The following is a 22,264-nucleotide window of genomic DNA, read 5'->3' as shown; positions in this document are numbered from 1 at the left end:
CAGTGGCCTAACAGATAAATTCATCTCACATCCTACATTGATTTCTGCGGTTATTTCATGCAATGCTGTTTCTCTGTTAACACTGACAATTCTAAGCAAATGCAGTTGCTCTCGGTCATTAAACAAAGGCTATCAGCCACTGTGTTGTCCGTGATGGGAGGTAATGCCTAAAGTTTGGTATTCTCACCACCCTTGGCACTGTGGATCTCAGAATATTGATTTTTCTAATGATCCGAAATGGAATGTCCCATACTTCTTGCTCCAACTAGCAGAAGTAAAGCTGTGAGGACGAGTTGTGAGTCGTGCTTGGGTAGCTCTGATGGTAGAGCACCTGCCTGTGAAAGGCCAAGGTCCCCGAGTTCGAGTCTCAGTTCGGCACACAGTTTTAATCTGCCAGGAAGTTTCAGCCATATTATTGTATTGTTTTTAGTTGTTACTCTTATCACAATATCCTGGGGGGGGGGGGGGACAAAAACAGTAGTCCTTATTCATTCCTAAAAATTAATTGCTTGGTGCACAATTTGTGGAATAATCAACATTTTATTGATACAAACTGTTGCCCATTTTTGTTGCATTACAATACACCGCATTGTCTCCTTATTTGTCGAACTATTGCAGTATCACAGTTCTCCATGAATTGTTCTGTGTGAATTGTTACCAGATTAGTTAGGCCTACTTGAAACCTTCATTTGCCCTGACACTCTCACAGCCCTGTGTTTTGTAGACTGACTATGTGAACGAACATATATACTGAAATCTCACCACACTGCAATGCGTGCTCTACAACAGGCCCATTTAGGAGGCTATTAGACTGTTGCTGGGAAGAGAGCACTTGTTGGTAAAACAGAGCAGTTGGACGTTGTTATGTAGTGCAGGGGAAGTGCAAACTGTTCACTCTTTTCCAAGGAATAATGACATCTTAATGTTCGCTATAGCCTTAGACGTGAGCATATGCTCATATAGTTATGGCACGGTGCCCAAAATAGAAAGTAACTCATTTTAAATCAGTGAAAAGCAGTATGGTGTCTGGGTTAGGAACATCAAAGTGAAGTTTAAACGTACCGACGCGTCAGTGCTGAACGCCTAGCTACAGTTACAACTTGCAGTACTACAGTGTTACAAATATGTATTTATCTACATCCAGGGTATTTGTGTTTAGCATTTGAATAAAACAGTAACGAAATAAAAGTTGATGTCAATTTTGGTTTCTTCCAAAAATGACATTCGTCATAAGTCTGCACTGGTCACAAGAAATATTGTGTTTCATACTTAGGAGTCCTGTATTCTTCTCTTCATTGATTAAAAAAAAATTAAGTTTCATTTAATTGCTGTTTCTCATCAATGTGACAGTCTCAGAAAATAATTTACCACAGAGGGCTCTAGTTAGCGACTTTGAAGCGATAAATCTCCATAGAGCTAATAGTAACAATCACAGAATAGATTTGTTGGTGACAGTTTCTCATGTAGATTTACCTCATTCTGATTCCTCCCTTCTCTCCCTCGAATTTTCCTTGCTATTATTTGCTACGAGTTGGGAGTTCACCACAGCTGTGGCACAAGTGTGAGACAGCTTACATGAGTAGATCGGCGAATGATTCAGCTCTAAAAGATGACGCCTCACGATGCTCGGCATTCACAGTGTGAGAGGATTTGCTCGAACGACTCGATAGGTGTACGTGTCTACTTGAGTTTCTTGTATTGAATCCAAAATGCCCCCAAAAAGACTGTAAATTTGTGAGACAGAATTGCTAGCAAGTACTTACCTACAGCAGCTGAAATATTAAAAGTGCCAGTAGACACACACAAAAGTAAAAGCAACAAAATTGTCCCAGCTTTCAAAACTTAGTTCCCCCCCCCTCCCCCCCCCCTCAGGGGAGGGGGGGGGGGAGAGAGAGAGAGAGAGAGAGAGAGAGAGAGAGAGAGAGAGAGAGAGAGAGAGAGACCCGTTGGGCAAGGTTAAGATGGAAGGGTAGATAACTCAGACCACTTGATGAGAGTTATGGAGGCACCCACCTGTCGTGAGGACGAGAGGGAGATAGTCGTGCACACTTTGTCCTCCATTTGTAAGATAGCAGATGGCACTGAGTGATCTCATCAGTGATCTAGAACTTCCCAACCGGGCAGAACTTTTGATTCCACATTTGAAACAGTGATTCATCTGGCAATCAGTGTGTGCATCATCACCAGAATATTTCTCTGGTGAATCAAAGCGTCAAAGTGAAATGCAGACCTGTAGTGTCAAGTGTCTGTCAAGCTAATGGGGAGGATAAAAATGGGACACAGCTTCTAGTTTTTGTGCCGTGCAAAAAAGACCCGTTGTTGGGACCTCCTGAGAGTGACTTTGTCTGGCTGAATACCCGAGAAAGTTGTGAAATTATCGTACACCACAAAAACTTAAAATCGCAGACAATTTTGTTTTTCCCCAGCAGCTCTTGGCAATTTTGGAAAAAAAAATATTTTTTGTAAGTATTTCATCACAGTTACAGTCAAAGTCTGGTTGTAAGTAGTAAGCTGAAGAAACATGAAAGTAATGAGGAGTGAGGAGTTGCAGAAATGAGAATAGCAATAAACTTCTCAAAATTGGGGGCCACAAAATAGGCAAAGTGAGGAAATTCTGGTACCTTGGAAGCAAAAGTAACATGTGACAGATGAGACGTGGGTGACATAAAAAGTTGATCGGCACAGGCAAGTAGGGCATTCCTGGCCAAAAGATGTCTACTAGTATCAAACCTAGGTCTCAATTTTAGGAAGAAATTTCTGAGAATGTATGTTTGGAGCACAGTATTATATGATAGTGAGTTGTGGACTGGAGGAAAACCAGAGGAGAAATGAATCGAAGTGTTTGAGATCTGTGCTACAGAAGAGTGCTGAAAATTAGATGGACTTGTAATATGAGAATAAGGAGGTTCTCTGCTAAAAAAAAATGTAAATGTTGTGTGACTAGGGCCTCCCGTCGGGTACCATTCGCCGGGTGCAAGCCTTTCGATTTGACGCCACTTCAGCGACTTGAACGTCAATGGGGATGAAACGATGATGATTAGGACAACACCCAGTCCCCGAGCCGAGAAAATCTCTGACCAAGCCTGGAATTGAACCTGGGCCCTTAGATTGACATTATGTTGCGCTGACCACTCAGCCACCAGGGGCGGACAATTCTCTGCTGAATTGTCAATGGTAGAAATGGTGGAAACATGGAAGAGGAGGAGGATGTGATAGGACATGCTAAGACATTGGTGAATAACGTCTGTGGTACTAGAGGGTTCTGTGGAGGTTGTATACTGTAGTAGGGTAAGACGGAGATTGGAATATACCGTATTTACTCGAATCTAAGCCGCACTTTTTTTCCGGTTTTTGCAGCTTAGAATCGAGTGCAAAGCAAGCGGAAGTTCTGAAAAATAATGGTGGGTGCCGCCACAACTAACTTCTGCCGTCGAATATATGTAGCGCTACACAGGCATGCTTTGTAGGCACAAAGATAAATACTGGCACCAAATCATCTGTGTCAGTAAATAAATTTAAAAAAAGGTGGAAGATGAGCTTTTTTTTCTGTGCCCCAAGTTTCGACCACTGCATTTTTCATACATTATCCAACGAAGTAAATACAAATTCCGTATTGTTCATCTTCGAATGTAGCAGCATTTCAATGTACTATGAAAATCTGACTGGCAAGACTGTTTGGGATATTTGTCAATATGGCCAACTCTACTCGTCAATATGGCCAACTCTATGTTCTGAATTTTTTCCTACCTGTGAGAAGAGATGGTTGCTAATAGGAACTTTTATGAATTGTGAATCACATGCAGTATTCTCTTCACCATAAGAATAATATGAATATAAACATTTTATCATGTATATTTTCGTGTTTGCTGCTATCTCATTTAAATCCTGTCTGCCTAATAAACTATGAAACTAGAGTGAGACAAAAGCAAACGCGAAAGAATATTTATATCATGTCATGTTTATATTCGTATTATTCTTATGCCTAATAGTGATACAGTCAGAAATGAAGCACAGCAATTGACTAGATTTTTAAATCTGAGATGACTCTAATTTCTGTGCAGAATGTAATGTACTAAAGAGGCACCTGCAAAGATTTTCAAACGGAGAAAAATTTTCGCTAAACTCTCGTTCAGAACATCTTCTATCATACGCAGTCTATTATTTGGTTCTTGTTGATCATTATCAAAGAAAGCAGCAGTGTAAGTAACAACAAATAGCAGTCTCTTGCCTCTCTCTCTCTCTCTCTCTCTCTCTCTCTCTCTCTCTCTCTCTCTCTCTCTCCGCCCCCCCCCCCCCCCCCCCATTTTTTTTTTAAAGCGGCGGTAGCGCACACAAAAGCAAGCCAGGCCGCGAGCGGCGACAGGCCGTAAACACGCACTATCAGAATGCGACAAACAATGCATGACACAGTACAGTAATGAATTTTCAGCTTAGAGTGATGTAAACACCTATAACAAAGAAAACGGCGCTTATCAGATCAAAGAAAAAGAAGCAATCAATTCAAACCAGACGAAACACGTGAAAAAGGAAGGGTACCTGTATAAATACGGACGGAGCACCTGACGCATAGCAATGGCTACCTGGTAAAGCTTAACTGCTAAGCTTACAACTCGAACCAAACTACTGTAGCTGTACCATCATTCATTCGAACTAAATTGTGTCTCATATTACAATGGACCAACTTTGTTTCGATTTGGAGATGCGGCCTAAAACTTTTCTCTTCCCTTGAGTTTCGAGTCTCAAATTTCAGGTGCGTCTTAGATTCGGGAAAATTTTTTTTCCTTGATTTCGAGTGTCATTTTTCAGGTGCGGCTGAGATTCGAGTAAATACGGTAAGCAACAAATAACTTAAGATATTGGATGTAAGGGCCTTTCTGAGTTGAAAATGTTGACACTGGAGCAGTAGTCCTGGGATGCTACATCAAACCAGTCAAAAGACTGATGTCTAAATGACATGCTTTACTAACAGTGTTTCTTCCAGTACACCATTAACGAATGGAACACGAAAGTGGAGGAGTGGTTACGCTACACTCCAGCATGCACTGCAAGCCAGCTTGTAGAGTGTAAATGTGAATGGTTAATTATTATTAGAATGTGAATGGAGATATAGATGTATTCAATGGTATGATTCTCCTAGTTACGAACAGGACAGGCCATACGTGGCATGTGGTTGTGAAGCTGTTCGTTCAATGGCATAACATCAAATATTGATGCTTTTTCTCTTGCACCAGCACGGGACGTAGCCCTCGGACATGTGTGGTTGACCCTTTCTGAAACTACTGTGATTGTCAATCAGCAACAGAACAACGAACATGGAAATACCCATGATTTCTGAGGTCTTCTTGATGTGATTCATTGTTGATATGTTTTTGGGTTCTAGCCAGGCATATGATTTCCTTTATTTGCACACAGTTTTCGCAGCTGACCTTGCCATTTTCTTCAGGAAGTCTGGACAGTTTTGAACATATGCTCAATGCATGGACTTCATCCAGACTGTGAAGTGTTAGTGGGAAATCTGTAGTTTTTATGGATCAGTGGCAGCAAAGAGCCAGTACACAAACCTCAGTTTTTCTTCTTGTTTCTTTGCCTCCCTTTGGTCTGTGACAGATGCTCAGGATTTTTTATCTGAGTACACATTCTTTTGCAACACTGTTTATAGCGTATGTCCAAAATTAACACAGCTGTGGAAGAGATCAAGACCAAAAATGGTAAACTTAAGTTTTTTTAAAATTTTTCTTTATATGCAGTTTGCACACCCAATCCATTTAAATCTCATCAACAGAAGTGAAAGATTTGCCTTGTAATGTTAAAGACTGTGTGAGCCTCTGTGGGAAGACTGAATCCAGTGCCCACGTGACATGTCGTATGTGTATCAGCACGTCAAAGCAGTTGAGGAGAGGTGATAGGATGTTCAGGGAAAGAGCCCACTGAGACAGGTGAGCGTATCAGCCTGGAATATAAGCAGGAAATGCAGTACAACAAAACCAGCATTATGATGCGGACTCAATGTGTCTGCAGTTTCACCAAGATTTGAGATCTAGTGCTCTTTTTATTAATATTCCACCTGATAGTACATTCATCAGAGCTGGAAAAGAAATGTTTAAAGGTTAACGGTTACTACAAGTCAAACAGAGCATGACCGCACGTCAAATCCTGAAACTGAAGTGAGCATACATAAAAAGAATGCAGTGAGCTCCTGAAGGAGAGCACTAGCTCAGCTGTAATAACTGTGTGTGTCAAACAGAGTACTGGACTGGGTTTATCCATCAAGTAACCACCTACATTTAAGTTGGAACTCTCCCTAATCTGCCAATGGTCTGCTATCATGAACATTTACTATTTGATGTGCTGATGTAGTAAGCAGCTTAAGTCACTTAACAAAAGAAATTCTTCAGGTCAGATTGTATATGTGTTAGGTTCTTTTCAGCGTATGCTGATGAAATAGCGCCATTTTTAACAGGCATGCACAACCACACATTGACAAAGATCATTACCTGAAGGCTATAAAGTTTTGCCGATCACAGTGATACACAAGAAAGGATGAAGAAGTAATCTGATGAAATAGATTTGATGCAGTTCTCCACACGAGTATATCGTCTGAAGTCCTTTTATCTCAGTGTAACTACTGCAATCTATATCCATTAGAACCTGCGTGCTTTATTGCTGTGGTGTCCCCTACCGTTCCCCCTCCCTTTCCACTTCTCCTCATTACAAAACAGTTTTATTATTGATGCCAAGGGATGTGTCCTATCAGCCTGTCTTCTTTTTGTCTAGTTGGGCCGTAATTTTTTTATCATCCCCTTTTGTTTAAGCACCCCTTTATTGTATTTTCTTCTTGTCTGAATTATTTACTTCAATACAAGTTTACACTCAAAGCTTGTATTCTCATCTTGTCTGAATTATTTACTTCCATACAAGTTTACGCTCCAGACAAATACTTTATGAAAATAGTCCTTGATGCTTTTTATTAGGTGTAAAAATATCTCTCTCATTTAGAAAAATTCTTCTTGCTGTTATTAATCTGCATTCTGAGCCCTCTTTACTTCACTCACCATCAATTGTTTTCGGCCCAAGCTGCAAAACTTGTTTATTACTCTTTAGATTTTCCAATCTAATTTGCTCTTTACACTCCCCTGCCCTTGTTTTTCTTCTTATGCTTATCTTACAACCTCTTTTCAAGAGACTCACCTTTCCATTTGATGGATCTTATAATCTATCACTGACTCTATGACAAAATTACAATGTCATATGCAAACCTTACTGTTTTTTTCTCTTGTCCCTGAATGCTAATGTTTTTTTCCTGATTTTCTCCTTTCTTTCCTTTTGTGCTAGTATAATGTACAGATGTGTATCATTGTAGTTAGGCTACAATCCTGTCTCAGTTTCTTCTCAACGTTGCACTCTCTCTGACGTCCTTCGACTGCAATCTGATTTCTATACAGGGCTAAATAACATTTTGACTGTTGTTCTTTATCCCTGATAACTTCAGAGTGTCAAAGATTGTATTCTATTGATCATTGTCAACAGTTTTTTGTAAATTTATAAATGCAATAAATTTTGATTTGTCCTTTACTTATGGAATAAGTTGTAGGGTCAGTACTCCCTCATATGTTGCTACATTTCCCCAGAAGACAAACTAATCTTCTGCCAGTTCTTGCAGTTTTCTGTAGATAATTAGTGTAGTATTTTGCACCAGTGACTTATTAAACTGATGCCTCAGTAATACTTGCGCCTTTCAGCAAAGATGCCTCAGTAGTACTTGTGTCTTTCAGCATGCACTTAGATGTTAACATTGATACTTCTACAGTTTCAATGTTTTCCTGTGGCGGAAAGCATGTACAAGATGTTTAACCTCTATTATATTTGATTTAAAACTATATCTTCCGAAATTATTCACATTTTTATTGTCAGAAATTGCCTGACTATCAGGATCAGTGTATGTTTAAGGTACACATGACTGGCCTGGGTGTCGGTTTGTTCCTGATGAAGACAATGGTGAGTATGTGAGAAAGCTCAAGTATTGAATGAAACACAGTGAGGTTCAAAGACCGAGAAAATATTGCTCATAAAAACTGCCATGTTTGAGGTAATGAGGCTCACATACATACACAGAAGCACTGACATACGATGTGGTTTATGACTCCCGATTATCATGTTGCAGCGGGCTCCTGCCACTTCGGTAAGCGTACAAGGAAAGCGTTTCAAGGCTGACCAAGTACCAGAAGACCTGGAAAGAAAGAAAAAGAGGAGGAACAACCAGAGCACCATGGACCAAGCCAAGAGCCATGATGCAGAAGAAGTTAATGCTGACAGCAGTAAAAAGTCTACACAGGAGGTATGCGTATAAAGCTAAAAGTTTTTCAGTATCATTGTGATAACAAATGCATAGATCTGTAAGACGGGGAAGAGGAGTCCATTTAATGATCTCTGATCCCCCCCCCCCCCTCTCTCTCTCTCTCTCTCTCTCTCTCTCTCTCTCTCTCGCTCTCTCTCTCTCTCTCTCTCTCTGTTTGAGGCTGGGCAGCCTGACATGAAAGCATCACTTTTGAAGTCCATTTTTTTAACTTATGTGTAGTACACTGATTTACATTCTGATTGCCTTTTGGACTACAACACTTCTGCATTTATTCTGTGCTGCCAGTACATATGTGATGATATAACATTATTTGTTGGCTGTATGTTAAATGAGAGTGTAAAGGATCCTCTGTGTCCTGCACTACTACAGAAATGAAAAGCACACACAGAATACAAACTCTTCCAGGCAGGCTAATGTACGCATTGATTTGTGATGTCACATTCTCACTACAGGAGGTTCCTGTGACTGCAGCAAATAAATCTAGACATCGTTCCAAGTCTGAAACGAGACCAGAAGAACTGGAAAAGAGAACAAGGAGCAGCAGTGGCCTAAAGACAGTGGACAAGGACAAGAGTTCTCCTGCAGAGTCTGTCAAAGCTGATGATAATAGAAACTCAGCACATAAGGTATAGAAATAGAGTTAACAATTTTTGGATTAGACAATACAGTTTGGTCACTATTCCAGTCATTATTTAGCATGTACATGTTAAGAAAGGAAATCCACTTTTTTGAATATACTCTGATTTGTATTTCATAAAAAGTCTGCACAGGAGATACGCATATAAAGGTAAAAGTTTTTGATTTTCTCTCTCTCTCTCTCTCTCTCTCTCTCTCTCTCTCTCTCTCTCTCACACACACACACACACACACACACACACACACACACACACACACACAAAGTGGTGTGTTAAAGAAATGCTGTAAAATAAGTTCCATTAGAATTGCAGTTTCCGTTTCAGGCTGAGCAACATGATATAAAAACATCATTTTTGGAGTTTATTTTTTTAACTTACGTGTTGTACACTGACTTACATTACGGCTGCCTTTTGGACTACAGCACCTCTGCATTTATTCTTTGCTGCCAGTACATTTGTGATGTTGTAACATTATCAAATCAAATATTTGTTGTCTGTACATTAAAGGAGAGTGCAAAGGATTCCTCGTGTCCTGGACTACTACAGAAATGAAAAGCACTCGTGGAGTACAAACTCTTCAAGCAGGCTGATTTTTGCATTGATTTGTGACGTCACATTCTTGCTGTGCAGGAGACTCCTGTGACTTCAGTAAATAAATCTAGACATCGTTCCAAGTCTGAAACGAGACCAGAAGAATTGGAAAACAGAACAAGGAGGAACAGTGGCCTAAAGACAGCGGACAAGGAAAAGAGTTCTCCTGCAGAGTCTGTCAATGCTGCTGATAATAGAAACTCAGCACAGAAGGTATAGAAATAGAGCTAACAATTTTTCATTTAGACAATTTAGTTTGTTCATTATTCCAGTCAATATTCAGTATATAGATTTTAATGAAGGAATTCCACTTTTTGAATATGTTGTGATTTGTACTGCATGAAATGTCTACACAGGAGGTATGCATACAATGCTAAAAGTTTTTCAGTATTATTGTGAAAACAAATGCAGAGATCTGTAAGACGGGGAAGAGGTTTCTATTAATTGAATCCCCTCCCCCCCTCCTCTCTCTCTCTCTCTCTCTCTCTCTCTCTCTCTCTCTCTCTCACACACACACACACACACACACACACACGTACGTACGTACGTTTGTTACAGGAATGCCGTAAAACAAATTCCATTAGAATTGCAGTTTCTGTTTCAGGTTGGGCAGCATGACATAAAAGCATCATTTTTTGAAGTCCATTTTGTAACTTATGTGTAGTACACTGATTTACATTCTGATTGCCTTTTGGACTACAACACCTCTGTATTTATTCTTTGCTGCCAGTACATCTGTGATGATATAACATTATTTGTTGGCTGTATGTTAAATGAGAGTGTAAAAGATCCTCTGTGTCCTGCACTACTACAGAAATGAAAAGCACACATGGAATACAAACTCTTCCAGGCACTCTAATGTACGCATTGATTTTTGACATCACATTCTCACTGCAGGAGGCTCCTGTGACTTCAGCAAATAATAAATCTAGACATCGTTCCAAGTCTGAAACGAGACCAGACGAACTGGAAAAGAGAACAAGGAGCAGCAGTGGCCTGAAGACAGTGTACAAGGACAAGAGCTCTCCTGCAGAGTCTGTCAAAGCTGACGATAATAGAAACTCAGCACATAAGGTATAGAAATAGAGCTAACAATTTTTGGTTTAAACAGTACAGTTTGCTCATTAGTCCAATCATTATTCAGCATGTAGATGTTAAGAAAGGAAGTCCACTTTTTGAATATGTTCTGATTTGTATTGCATAAGAAGTCTACACAGGAAGTATCATTGTGATAACAAATGCATAGATCTGTAAGACGGGGAAGAGGTGTCTATTAATTGAATCACTCCCCCCACCCCCCCCCCCCCCCCCCCCTCTCTCTCTCTCTCTCTCTCTCTCTCCTCTCTCTCTCTCTCTCTCCCTCTGTTTGAGGCTGGGCAGCCTGACATGAAAGCATCACTTTTGAAGTCCATTTTTTTAACTTCTGTGTAGTACACTGATTTACATTCTGATTGCCTTTTGGACTACAACACCTCTGTATTTATTCTTTGCTGCCAGTACATCTGTGATGATATAACATTATTTGTTGGCTGTATGTTAAATGAGAGTGTAAAAGATCCTCTGTGTCCTGCACTACTACAGAAATGAAAAGCACACATGGAATACAAACTCTTCCAGGCACTCTAATGTACGCATTGATTTTTGACATCACATTCTCACTGCAGGAGGCTCCTGTGACTTCAGCAAATAATAAATCTAGACATCGTTCCAAGTCTGAAACGAGACCAGACGAACTGGAAAAGAGAACAAGGAGCAGCAGTGGCCTGAAGACAGTGTACAAGGACAAGAGCTCTCCTGCAGAGTCTGTCAAAGCTGACGATAATAGAAACTCAGCACATAAGGTATAGAAATAGAGCTAACAATTTTTGGTTTAAACAGTACAGTTTGCTCATTAGTCCAATCATTATTCAGCATGTAGATGTTAAGAAAGGAAGTCCACTTTTTGAATATGTTCTGATTTGTATTGCATAAGAAGTCTACACAGGAAGTATCATTGTGATAACAAATGCATAGATCTGTAAGACGGGGAAGAGGTGTCTATTAATTGAATAACTCCCCCCCCCCCCCCCCCCCTCTCTCTCTCTCTCTCTCTCTCTCTCTCTCTCTCTCTCTCTCTCTCTCTCTATATATATATATATATATATATATATATATATATATATATATATATATATATATACCTAAAAACAAAGATGATGTGACTTACGAAATGAATGTGCTGGCAGGTCGCAGACACACAAACGAACACAAACATGCACACAAAATTCAAGCTTTCGCAACAAACTGTTGCCTCATCAGGAAAGAGGGAAGGAGAGGGAAAGACGAAAGGATGTGGGTTTTAAGGGAGAGGGTAAGGAGTCTATCCAGTCCCCGGGAGCGGAAAGACTTACCTTAGGGGGAAAAAAGGACGGGTATACACTCGCACACACACACACATATCCATCCACACATATACAGACACAAGCAGACATATTTCCAAATATGTGAGTTCTAATCAAATTCCTCCAGAACTTCAGGAATTTTTGAGTCTTATAGTGACCAACTGAGAACCAAACTTCTCACTGAAGGGGAAGTATGCATTACAATAGAAAAGAATTCTTTCCAACTAATTCCTTGGCAGTTTACTTTTAGGAATTTATTTGGATCTATGAACACTGCTCCAAGTCTATCACACTTCTTTTATGGCACAAAGAGTTCTTTGCCTTTACAAATGTCTGCTTGTGTCTGTGTATATGCGGATGGATGTGTGTGTGTGTGTGTGTGTGTGTGTGTGTGTGTGTGTGTGTGTGTGTGTGTGTGTGCGCGCGCGCTGCGCGCGCGCGCGCGCGAGTGTATACCTGTCCTTTTTTCCCCCTAAGGTAAGTCTTTCCGCTCCTGGGAGTGGAATGACTCCTTACCCTCTCCCTTAAAACCCAAATCCTTTCGTCTTTCCCTCTCCTTCCCTCTTTCCTGATGAGGCAACCGTTGGTTGCGAAAGCTTGAATTTTGTGGAAATATGAAACAACTTGATATCATTTGCTGACAGCACTTATGACTTCGTGTTAATAAAGAACCAGTTGTGTTGCACAAGATGGTGCCCATACGAACGGTTAGTGTTCCGCTCTTATCAGAAATGGAAAAATTGAACAGTTCATTATGTAAAGAATGTAAAAAGAAGGTGATAAAAGGAATCCTGTATGTTAAGTGTAACTAGTGGTTGCATGCACAGTAAACCAAAATAAACTTGAAATACGTCAGTGATAATTTTTTATGGACGTGTCTCGGCTGTTTACATTTTGAAACATCCCATCAAAATACTTTGAAATGATTTTAAGGTGCTGAAAAGTGAAATCTCAATTTTAAAACAAGAAAACTATAATTATTATGAGAAATAGAGTTCGGTGTGTCAGAAAGCTGTGAAACAAAAGCAGAATAACATTGCTTTAATCCGTGTGCACACATCAGCGGTTAGCCAATAAATGTCAACACAGTGACTCCAGGTAAAGAAAATAATAGATTAGGATCAGAGAAACAGTCCATTGTGTGTGAAAGCCGAAAAATGGAAACAAAACGATACAATGAAAACTCGCGCTCATGAATAAGCAGTGTTAACGATCAAAACTTTAGGTCTAATATATCAGATGTGCCAATTGAATTATCATAAATTAGAATACAACAACTAAACAACCATCTAAAAAATATGGAAAACTCAAAACAACACACTGCAGAAAATGAACCTGAGCGTAACTGTAGTGGTGTGCTAGTACACGTTGGAAAGAATTCGATAAAAATTAGCAATGAAGAAGAAATCACCAATGACCAAGAAGCTTGATTCATTTAGCTAGAAGTGTCTATCCAGGTTCCCAGCTCACAATCAGTGCAGTAATAAAAAGGTGATCTGTAAGTGATAAATATGTCTACATAATAAATTGTGCCATAAAAGAACAGTGTGATAGACTTGGAGCAGTGTTCATAGATCCAAATAAATTCCTAAAAGTAAACTGCCAAGGAAAGCATGGACTGCACTTAAATAGACTGGGGTCTCTAACATTAAGTAGAATGTTTACAGATGTTTGCAAAATAATAAAAAACAAGGGAAACTAAAATGGCTTGATGGAGGTGAAAATGAGGATAAACCAGAAGGAAAAATAATGATAATAATAAGTATAATCTAAAAACGGAGGGAGAGCAGAATATAAACCTGAAAATTGGTTTTAAAATATCCAAGGTTTGAATGACAAGGAGTTAGTATTGAATGACTTCTCATCAGAGAATAAATTTGACTTATTGTGCTTAGGTGAACACTGGGTCACTGAAGATGAAATTCCAGTTTATAAGTTCGAAAATTATAGTTTATCAAACAGTTACTGCAGAAGAGTTCACAAGAGGGGTGGTGTGGCAGTTTATGCTGGCAGATCATTCGGTTGCACCATTGGTAACTTAGATCTAAATTATTTATGCGAAGAACTGAATTTTGAAGCCACTGGTAGTCATAAGTAGTAAGAGGCTAATAGTAGTATCATTATACAGGTCTCCCAATGGTATTAACAGTGTGTTCTTAGAAAAATTGAACATCCTTTTATGTGCACTCACTGAGAAAAGATTTACCAACTAGGACATTATAATAGCTGTTGATCTTAATTCTGATTTCGACATGTCAACTGACAAGCACAGTGTTAATGATTTGAAAAACCTACAATCGCAGTTCAATCTACAGTGTGTTGACTATAAACTTACTAGGGAACAAGTGTGCTTTGACAATATATTTGTTAATTTTAAATGTACCAAAGCCCAGTGTGATGTAAAAATGTTTGTTTTCTGACCACAAGCAGGCCACAGCTCGTAGCCTAGTGGCTAGCGTTGCTGCCTCTGGATCAACATCCATATTGAACTTGCAATAAGTGAGTTGCCTGATGGCAGGATCCGCTGAGTAGAATGCTGTCTCGATTTCGTTTGATTGTGGACCATGTCTGGGTGAGGATTTACAGCCGTCAGGTCATTGTGCAGAGTGTTGGCCCATTGCCGTCTTGGTCGTCCATTGGATCTTTTTTTCCATGACTGTCTTTGCTTGATGCATTGCACAGCAAGTGTCCAAACCATCGCAGATGGCTTTCTTGCATTTTCTACTGAATTGGTGTGACCTCAAAATGTTTCCTGATAGAATCATTCAAAACATGATCCAGTTGAGTGATACCACCTGTCTATCTAAGCATCTTAATCTCCATGGCCCCCATTTGCTGTTCTGCCTTTTCCATTGCTGACAAACATTCAGTACTGTAGAGAATGATGGGGTGGATGACAATCTGGTAGATCTCTGACTTCAGACAATCCTTCATCTGATGATTGAATATGACTCCTGTTGTCATTCGGCACCTCATCCAGGCTGCCTGTGTCCTTGCGTCAATCCCGTCTGTAAATTGACCATCTCTAAAGATTGTAAAACCGAGATACTTAAATTTTGTTCTCGTGTAACATCAAAATCAGAGGGAATAAAATAAAATAAAATAAAATAAAACTGTACACATACCTGGGAAGTAAGAGAACTGAAGAGAGAAGAAACGAAGATGATACAAATCAAAGAATTAGAGAAGCAAAAGTAATATTCTTAAATAAGAGAAAAATGCTTTGTTCAGACAATGTAAATACTGAAGCAAGAAAAATAGTGCTTTGCAGCTGCATTTGGAGTGTAGCACTGTATGGCTATGAAATGTGGACATAAGGCAAAAATGAAAGTAATTGTCTTTAAACATTTGAAGTGTGGTTGCTGAAGACACCTGTTGAAGATAAAGTGAACAGATGACACCACAAACAAGTAAGTCCTGCAAAGAATTGGGATAGAAAGATCATTTAGGGAACAATAGAATGAAGACGACACTAGTGGAGTGGGCACTTAACATGACATAGTCAGTTCCTTGCCAGTTTGAAACAGGTTTCCAAGGAGAGATAGGTTGAGGAAGATCACAATTGGCATTTTTAAAACAAGATACACTTGATGTAGGCATTTCTAATTATACAGAAATGAGCTTCTGATAGAACCAGGTGGAGAACTGCCAACCAGTCAAAAGATTGGTGGTGGTGGTGGTGATAAAGAAGGATGATGCGTTTGTGAACTTGGAGTAGTTAATTTGTGAAAAATCTTAAAATGTCATCGTGAGAACTGTTCTGGGATTGCGTGTATTGTCTTCCTGGCGGCCAAAAGTGGCTCCACACCCTATTTGATGGTTGGTGCATCAAGGTATTGTCAATTACGTAATGGAAGTAAGTTTGTGAGGGTAGAGATTGTAGAGATAGATCAAGGCTTGAGTATAATAAGCAGGTTTGAATGGATGTAGGTTTCAGTAGTTATGCTGGTAAAGAGGCTTTGGACTGGAGACCACAACCGCATTATTGTTTTGTCTAAGCCCTGTACAAATTGAGAGTTACATATTGTTCCAAATCTTGAGAAAGGGTAAGTGTATATATTAATATTTGCTTTGCACATGTACAAGTCAACATGAGCACTACTGTTTTAATACCACAGCATTGTTTGCTTATTAGATAAGAGCTAGCAAATGAATGCTATTTTGTAGCAGTTAATTGTGAAATGACAAATGCTGCTGCAGAGTAGAGTCAAATGCCAAGCTGGAGCTAGTAAGACTTTTTTAATATAAGTTAGGGAAAATATAGTTAAGCCTGTTTGTTTGCAAAAACTACAGTAGTAAATAGCACACACAATGTAATAGCACATACAGACAGGCTAGTATAACACTTGATTTTTGAGATAACATTTTCACTGCACAGGAACCTCCTGTGACTTCACCAAGGGAATCTCGAAGACGTTCCATGTCTGTACCGAGACCGGAAGGCCTGGGGAAGCGAAAAAGGAGCAGCAGTCGCCTTAGGACGGAGGGCAAAGTTAAGAGCCCTAGTACAAAATCAGTCATTGCTGATGATAGTAGGAAGTCAGCACAGAAGGTACACAAATAGAGCTAAAAAAAATTCCCTTATCTTACATACTGTGCATAATTCCATTCCTTATGCAGGACATAGATTAAGGCAGGAAAGTCACTATATGTTGTGATTCGTATTGCAGTCACATACACGGTGCATTCCGTAAGTAATATGACAAAATTCATAAAAAATCATTTATTGATATATTCATTATTCATACAAATGTCGGAGGAAGGCAATGGCAAACCACCTCCACTAGGACCTTGCCTAGCACGGCGGTGCGGATCTCCTGTATCGTTCCCCTACGCTCTGTCCAGGAATATGGGACATTATCATCATCATCATCATCATCATCATCATCATCACCATTCATACAAATAATCAAAAATTTTCAAAATAGCATCCTCTTGTGTCGATACACTTTTGGAGGTGGTGTTTCCATGGCTGGAAGGCATCCTGGAATGCCTTTTCCAGATTGTCATGTAGAGCTGATGTAACATGCGCCTGGATGCTTTCAATCGTGTCCCAATGTTTTCCTTTCATGACTCCTTTTAACCAAAGAAACAAAAAAAAGTCAGCACGAGCCAGGTCAGGACTGTAGGGAGGCTGGGGAACCAATGGGGTCTTGGTCCTGGCCAGGAAGTCGCTGACAGTGAAGGCGCTGTGACTCGGCGCGTTGTCGTGATGAACTTTCCACATGTCCTTGATGTCATTTCGGCAGCTGATTTCACTGTAGTCCCAGTAGGTACAATTTCGTGGTGGACAATGCCTGTGACGTCAAAGAAGACAATGAGCATGGTTTTGATCCTGGAATTGCTCATGCGTGCCTTCTTGGGACAGGGTGATGATGGGGTGTGCCACTCTGAACTCTGCCTTTTTGTCTCAGGGTCATACTAAAAAATCCACGACTCATCACCAGTGTTAACTGAGTTTAAAAAATGAGGATCATTTTCACACATGTCCAACATTTCTCAGCACCAAAGCACTTGCATGTGCTCGTGTTCGTCGGTCAACACTTTTGGGATGAGTTTGGCTCACACCTTTCTCATGTTTGGTCACATTGCGGAAAATGGTTGTTTTTGACGTGTTTGGAGTTTGTGCTGTCAATTGAAGGCTCAGCCGTCTGTCAGAGTTCAAACAATCGCACACACGTTTCGTATTTTCGTCGACTCGTGCGGTTGATGGCTGTCCACTGTGAGGTTCGGCGGTGATCTCCTCTCGGCCCTCCATGAACAATTTGTGCCATCGGAAAACTTGTGATTTGTACAAGCAATCAGTCCCAAAATCATGCTGAAGTAATGGAAATGTTTCGGTGGCGGACTTCCCAAGTTTAATGCAAAATTTGATAGTGTACCATTGCTCTACAGAATGATCCATTGTGCCATGTTACATAAACTCAAAACGGGGTTGACGGAAACGCACATCCTGACTCTCCGGCAGCTTGCAGCGGAATGAGACAAAGAGCGTTTTGAAGCTAACACCCCCCCCTCCACTTAGCCCAGCTGGTTACAACACGCTGTGGTGGTCTGTTGCGTCAGAAAAAAATTGGTCTTTTATTTATGGAATGCACTCTGTAAAAAAAAAAAAAGAAAAAAGAAAAAAGATGCATGTTATAATAACCACTTTTGGACATGTACATTTAGAGGTGAGAGCACATGTTTTCTCTTTACTAACCTCAACATTGTTCTTTACTTTATTTGAAAAGGGTCAACAAAAGAATTATTTCCTTTTTTTGTGGGTACCTGGAGGTAAACACCAAGAGCGAGCTAAGTAATATGTAATGTTACTCCCATTTTGAGAACACGCCATTTGTCATGAAATAGGAAGTAGCATTTATACGTAGTTAACTTTCATCGTCCCACACCCACTTACATACCACAAGTCTCTGGCACATTTTGTCTGATGTTTTACACCCATGCCTTTAATGTGGCTTAATACTGATTTAAGAAAACCTCTAAATTTAGCTTCCATTGTGAGCCACTATTTACTGAAATATTTCTTTTAGATTGCAAACTAAATGTAAAGTCAACTTTAATGGCCTATCCTTACCGCACAGCACAATATCATGCAGTAAAATAGTACACTACTGGCCATTAAAATTGCTACACCAAGAAGAAATGCAGATGATAAACAGGTATTCATTGGACAAATATATTATACTAGAACTGACATATGATTACATTTTCACGCAGTTTGGGTGCATAGATCCTGAGAAATCAGTACCTAGAAGAACGACCTCTGACCGTAATAACGGCCTTGATACGCCTGGGCATTGAGTCAAACAGAGCTTGGATGGCGTGTACAGGTACAGCTGCCCATGCACCTTCAACACGATACCACAGTTCATCAAGAGTAGTGACTGGCGTATTGTGACGAGCCAGTTGCTCGGCCACCATTGACCAGACGTTTTCAATTGGTGAGAGATCTGGAGAATGTTCTGGCCAGGGCAGCAGTCGAACATTTTCTGTATCCATAAAGGCCCGTACAGGACCTGCAACATGCGGTCATGCATTATCCTGCTGAAATGTAGGGTTTGGCTGGGATCGAATGAAGGGTAGAGCCACGGGTCTTAATACATCTGAAATGTAACATCCACTGTTCAAAGTGCCGTCAATGCGAACAAGAGGTGACCGAGACTTGTAACCAGTGGCACCCCATACCATCACGCCGGGTGATACGCCAGTATGGCGATGATGAATACATGCTTCCAATGTGTGTTCACCGCGATGTCGCCAAACACTGATGCGACCATCATGATGCTGTAAACAGAACCTGGATTCATCCGAAAAAATGACGTTATGCCATTCGTGCACCCAGGTTCATTGTCGAGTACACCATCACAGGCGCTCCTGTCTGTGATGCAGCATCCAGGGTAACCGCAGCCATGGTCTCCGAGCTGATAGTCCATGCTGCTGCAAACATCGTCGAACTGTTTGTGCAGATGGTTGTTGTCTTGCAAACGTCCCCATCTGTTGACTCAGTGATCGAGATGTGGCTGCACGATCCGTTACAGCCATGTGGATAAGATGCCTGTCATCTCGACTGCTAGTGATATGAGGCCGTTGGGATCCAGCACGGCATTCCGTATTATGCTCCTGAACCCACCGATTCCATATTCTGCTAACTGTCATTGTTGGATCTCGACGAACGCGAGCAGCAATGTCGCGATATGATAAACCACAATTACGATAGGCATCAATCCGACCTTTACGAAAGTCAGAAATGTGATGGTATGCATTTCTCCTCCTTACACGAGGCATCACAACAACGTTTCACCAGGCAACACCAGGTCAACTGCTGTTTGTGTATGAGAAATCAGTTGGAAACTTTCCTCATGTCAGCACGTTGTAGGTGTCGCCACCGACGCCAACCTTGTGTGAATGCTCTGAAAAGCTAATCATTTGCATATCACAGCATCTATTTCCTGTCGGCTAAATTTCGCGTCTGTAGCATGTCATCTTCGTGGTGTAGCAATTTTAATGGCCAGTAGTGTATATTAATCATTGATTTTAAACACAACTAGTTACCACACAAGTAAACTCCAGGATCTTTGAAGACTGAAACTCCTTCCGAGCATAAAACAGATTACTTTGCACATGAGGTAGTGTGTTAAGTATTTAATGTTACAGATGTAAGCCAGGAGAAGTTTAGAAAAGGTTTGAAATTATGCTGAAAGTTTGTTAGAAATCACTAAGTGCTCTCATTGTGAAATACTGGGCGAATATAGCGTGGGTAATTTGCGTTACAGTTTAAGCAGAAACAAGTTTCCTACACATCACAATGTTTATGATGTCATATCTCCTGAATTGTCTCTCGTGCAGTGATATAACTTTGCAGGTACATTCAGTGGTGTATGTTGATAATGTCCGTAAACTGTGTTGCAAATAGTGTTGTTAGTAAAGAAGTAATAAATTAAAACATCATGTACGATGCTGAAGTTTTGCTGCACGAACAGTAAAAATTTAGTAAGTGTTAAAATTTTTTTTCCTTTCATCATTTTGTTGGGGTTCTCAGCGAGAAAAAGTTTTGTGAAGGTGTGAAATTATGTGTAAAGTTTGCCGGAAGTCAGTAAGTGCTCTCGTATTCAAATACTAGAAGAATGAAGTCCCATGTGTTTGAGTGCCATGTGATACACTATCTCAAGATGCGAGCCTGTGCGCTCACACACACACACACACACACACACACACACACACACAGTCTGTAATTGTGATACTTGTCTTATTGCGTTAAACATTTAATGTATGATTATACCTTTTAATGAGTAGATTTTGACAGCATTTCATTTTTAAATTCAGTCAATAATTACATTAAATATTGAAAATCAAATTTTTGCTTCCTCTGGAAGCTGCCAGATAGGCACTCGGCAATTGGTACTGGGTTCCAGGAAAGTCACATGTACGTATGTTGGGGTGGCTCATTTCAAAAGGGCACAACCAAGTTCCTATTCTTTTGTTACCCAGTGATAGTCTGTGCTCCGTAATGGCAGTGATAGCAAGGGTTTAATCTGCCTACCTCAATTCTAGTTCCCCCCCACCCCCCTCTTCCTCTCATTGGTGGGTGGAACCTGTTGACAGCATACTTTGGGTTTGTCTCATTGGAGTAATAATGTTGTGATGTGTTCCGTTCTGTGTGCCCAAAGTGAGGTAGAACAGAAAATATTTATTGCACTTCTGTTGGGCAATCAAAAAGCCATGCACGTGAAAATAAATGTGTCTCTAAATAGGATTTTTATTGCAATAATTTGCTTAGCCATTGCAAGATAGCACAAGAAGTATTAGAAGATACCATTGCAGCACATGGATTTGCACAGTTAATTGCTTGGTAAACATGCTGTTTTTTCCAAAAGTGATGAGATTTTGTGAAGGAACAGTATTATGTCACGGGAAATATCCAGATACTGCAGTGCCGCAAAATTTGAGAGTAATGAAATTAATCACCCGTTTCCTACTGGGAGACTGACCATTTTGGCTGACACTACATTGGCTGTGGCAAGGGGTGTGATGCTGCATTCACCTTCTTAGTGTACTGTACGTGGTTTTGATCCTTTGTTGACATCTTTGGAATTACAGAACTGGACCGGGTTTCTTCACTGAGGAGATATGGTTTCACGAAGGCAGTAAGGTGTGTTGTAGACTGAGATGACATTACACAGTTGATATTCCTTCTTGAGACAGATGTACATTGTGAGTTGCAGGGTGGTGCTAATCATCACACATATAATGAAACAGTTCATCTCTGAAGCAAATATTTTGGCAATCAAACTAAGTATGGTGATCACGTTCTCACAATTTAACATCTGTAGACTTTTTCCTGTGTGGATGCTTTATAGGAATTTTTTTGACTTTGACTTATCTGTGGCCTGGGTCTTAGTGACCATATGCCTGCTCCACACTCCTCCTCCATTGTTTCCAGTTGCGAGCCTCCTGCGACCACTTGTCCGCCCCTAGTCCCATGTCCTCAGTGTCCTTGTCAGTATTGTCCTTCCATCTTGTCCACGGTTGTCCCCGGTACCTCCTTCCAGCTACAGCTCCCAGAAACACATCATGGGGTATCCTCCCTTCATTCATCCTTACTACATTTCCAGCCCAGGTCAACCTTCTTCTTCTTATTTTTTTTATAATGTCAGGCTGTGCTTTTTGCTTGGTTTTTCAAGTTCCCCATTCCCGTTTGTGAATATGCCACAGGACCATATATTTTTCGGAGGAAAGGTCTATAAAAACAGACAGCACACTCTGGTGGAACAAAAGAATTAACAAACAGTGGAGATTAA

General features: G+C 40.3%; 1 protein-coding gene across 1 annotated transcript in view; it reads left to right on the top strand.

Annotated features, from left to right (window-relative positions):
• Positions 1 to 22,264, top strand: part of LOC126106175 (serine/threonine-protein kinase PRP4 homolog) — a 168,689-nt gene that overhangs the window by 50,988 nt on the left and 95,437 nt on the right. Inside the window, exons 5-10 of the mRNA XM_049912413.1 lie at positions 8,162 to 8,335; positions 8,809 to 8,982; positions 9,622 to 9,795; positions 10,480 to 10,656; positions 11,247 to 11,423; positions 16,342 to 16,515. Coding sequence (XP_049768370.1) covers positions 8,162 to 8,335; positions 8,809 to 8,982; positions 9,622 to 9,795; positions 10,480 to 10,656; positions 11,247 to 11,423; positions 16,342 to 16,515 — 1,050 coding nt within the window. The remainder of the gene's footprint in view (positions 1 to 8,161; positions 8,336 to 8,808; positions 8,983 to 9,621; positions 9,796 to 10,479; positions 10,657 to 11,246; positions 11,424 to 16,341; positions 16,516 to 22,264) is intronic.

The sequence above is a fragment of the Schistocerca cancellata genome, chromosome 10 (assembly GCF_023864275.1).
Source record: "Schistocerca cancellata isolate TAMUIC-IGC-003103 chromosome 10, iqSchCanc2.1, whole genome shotgun sequence".
Classification (NCBI taxonomy): Eukaryota; Metazoa; Arthropoda; class Insecta; order Orthoptera; family Acrididae; genus Schistocerca; species Schistocerca cancellata.
The sequence above is the reverse complement of the archived record's forward strand: the minus strand, read 5'-3'. Positions and strand labels throughout refer to the sequence as shown.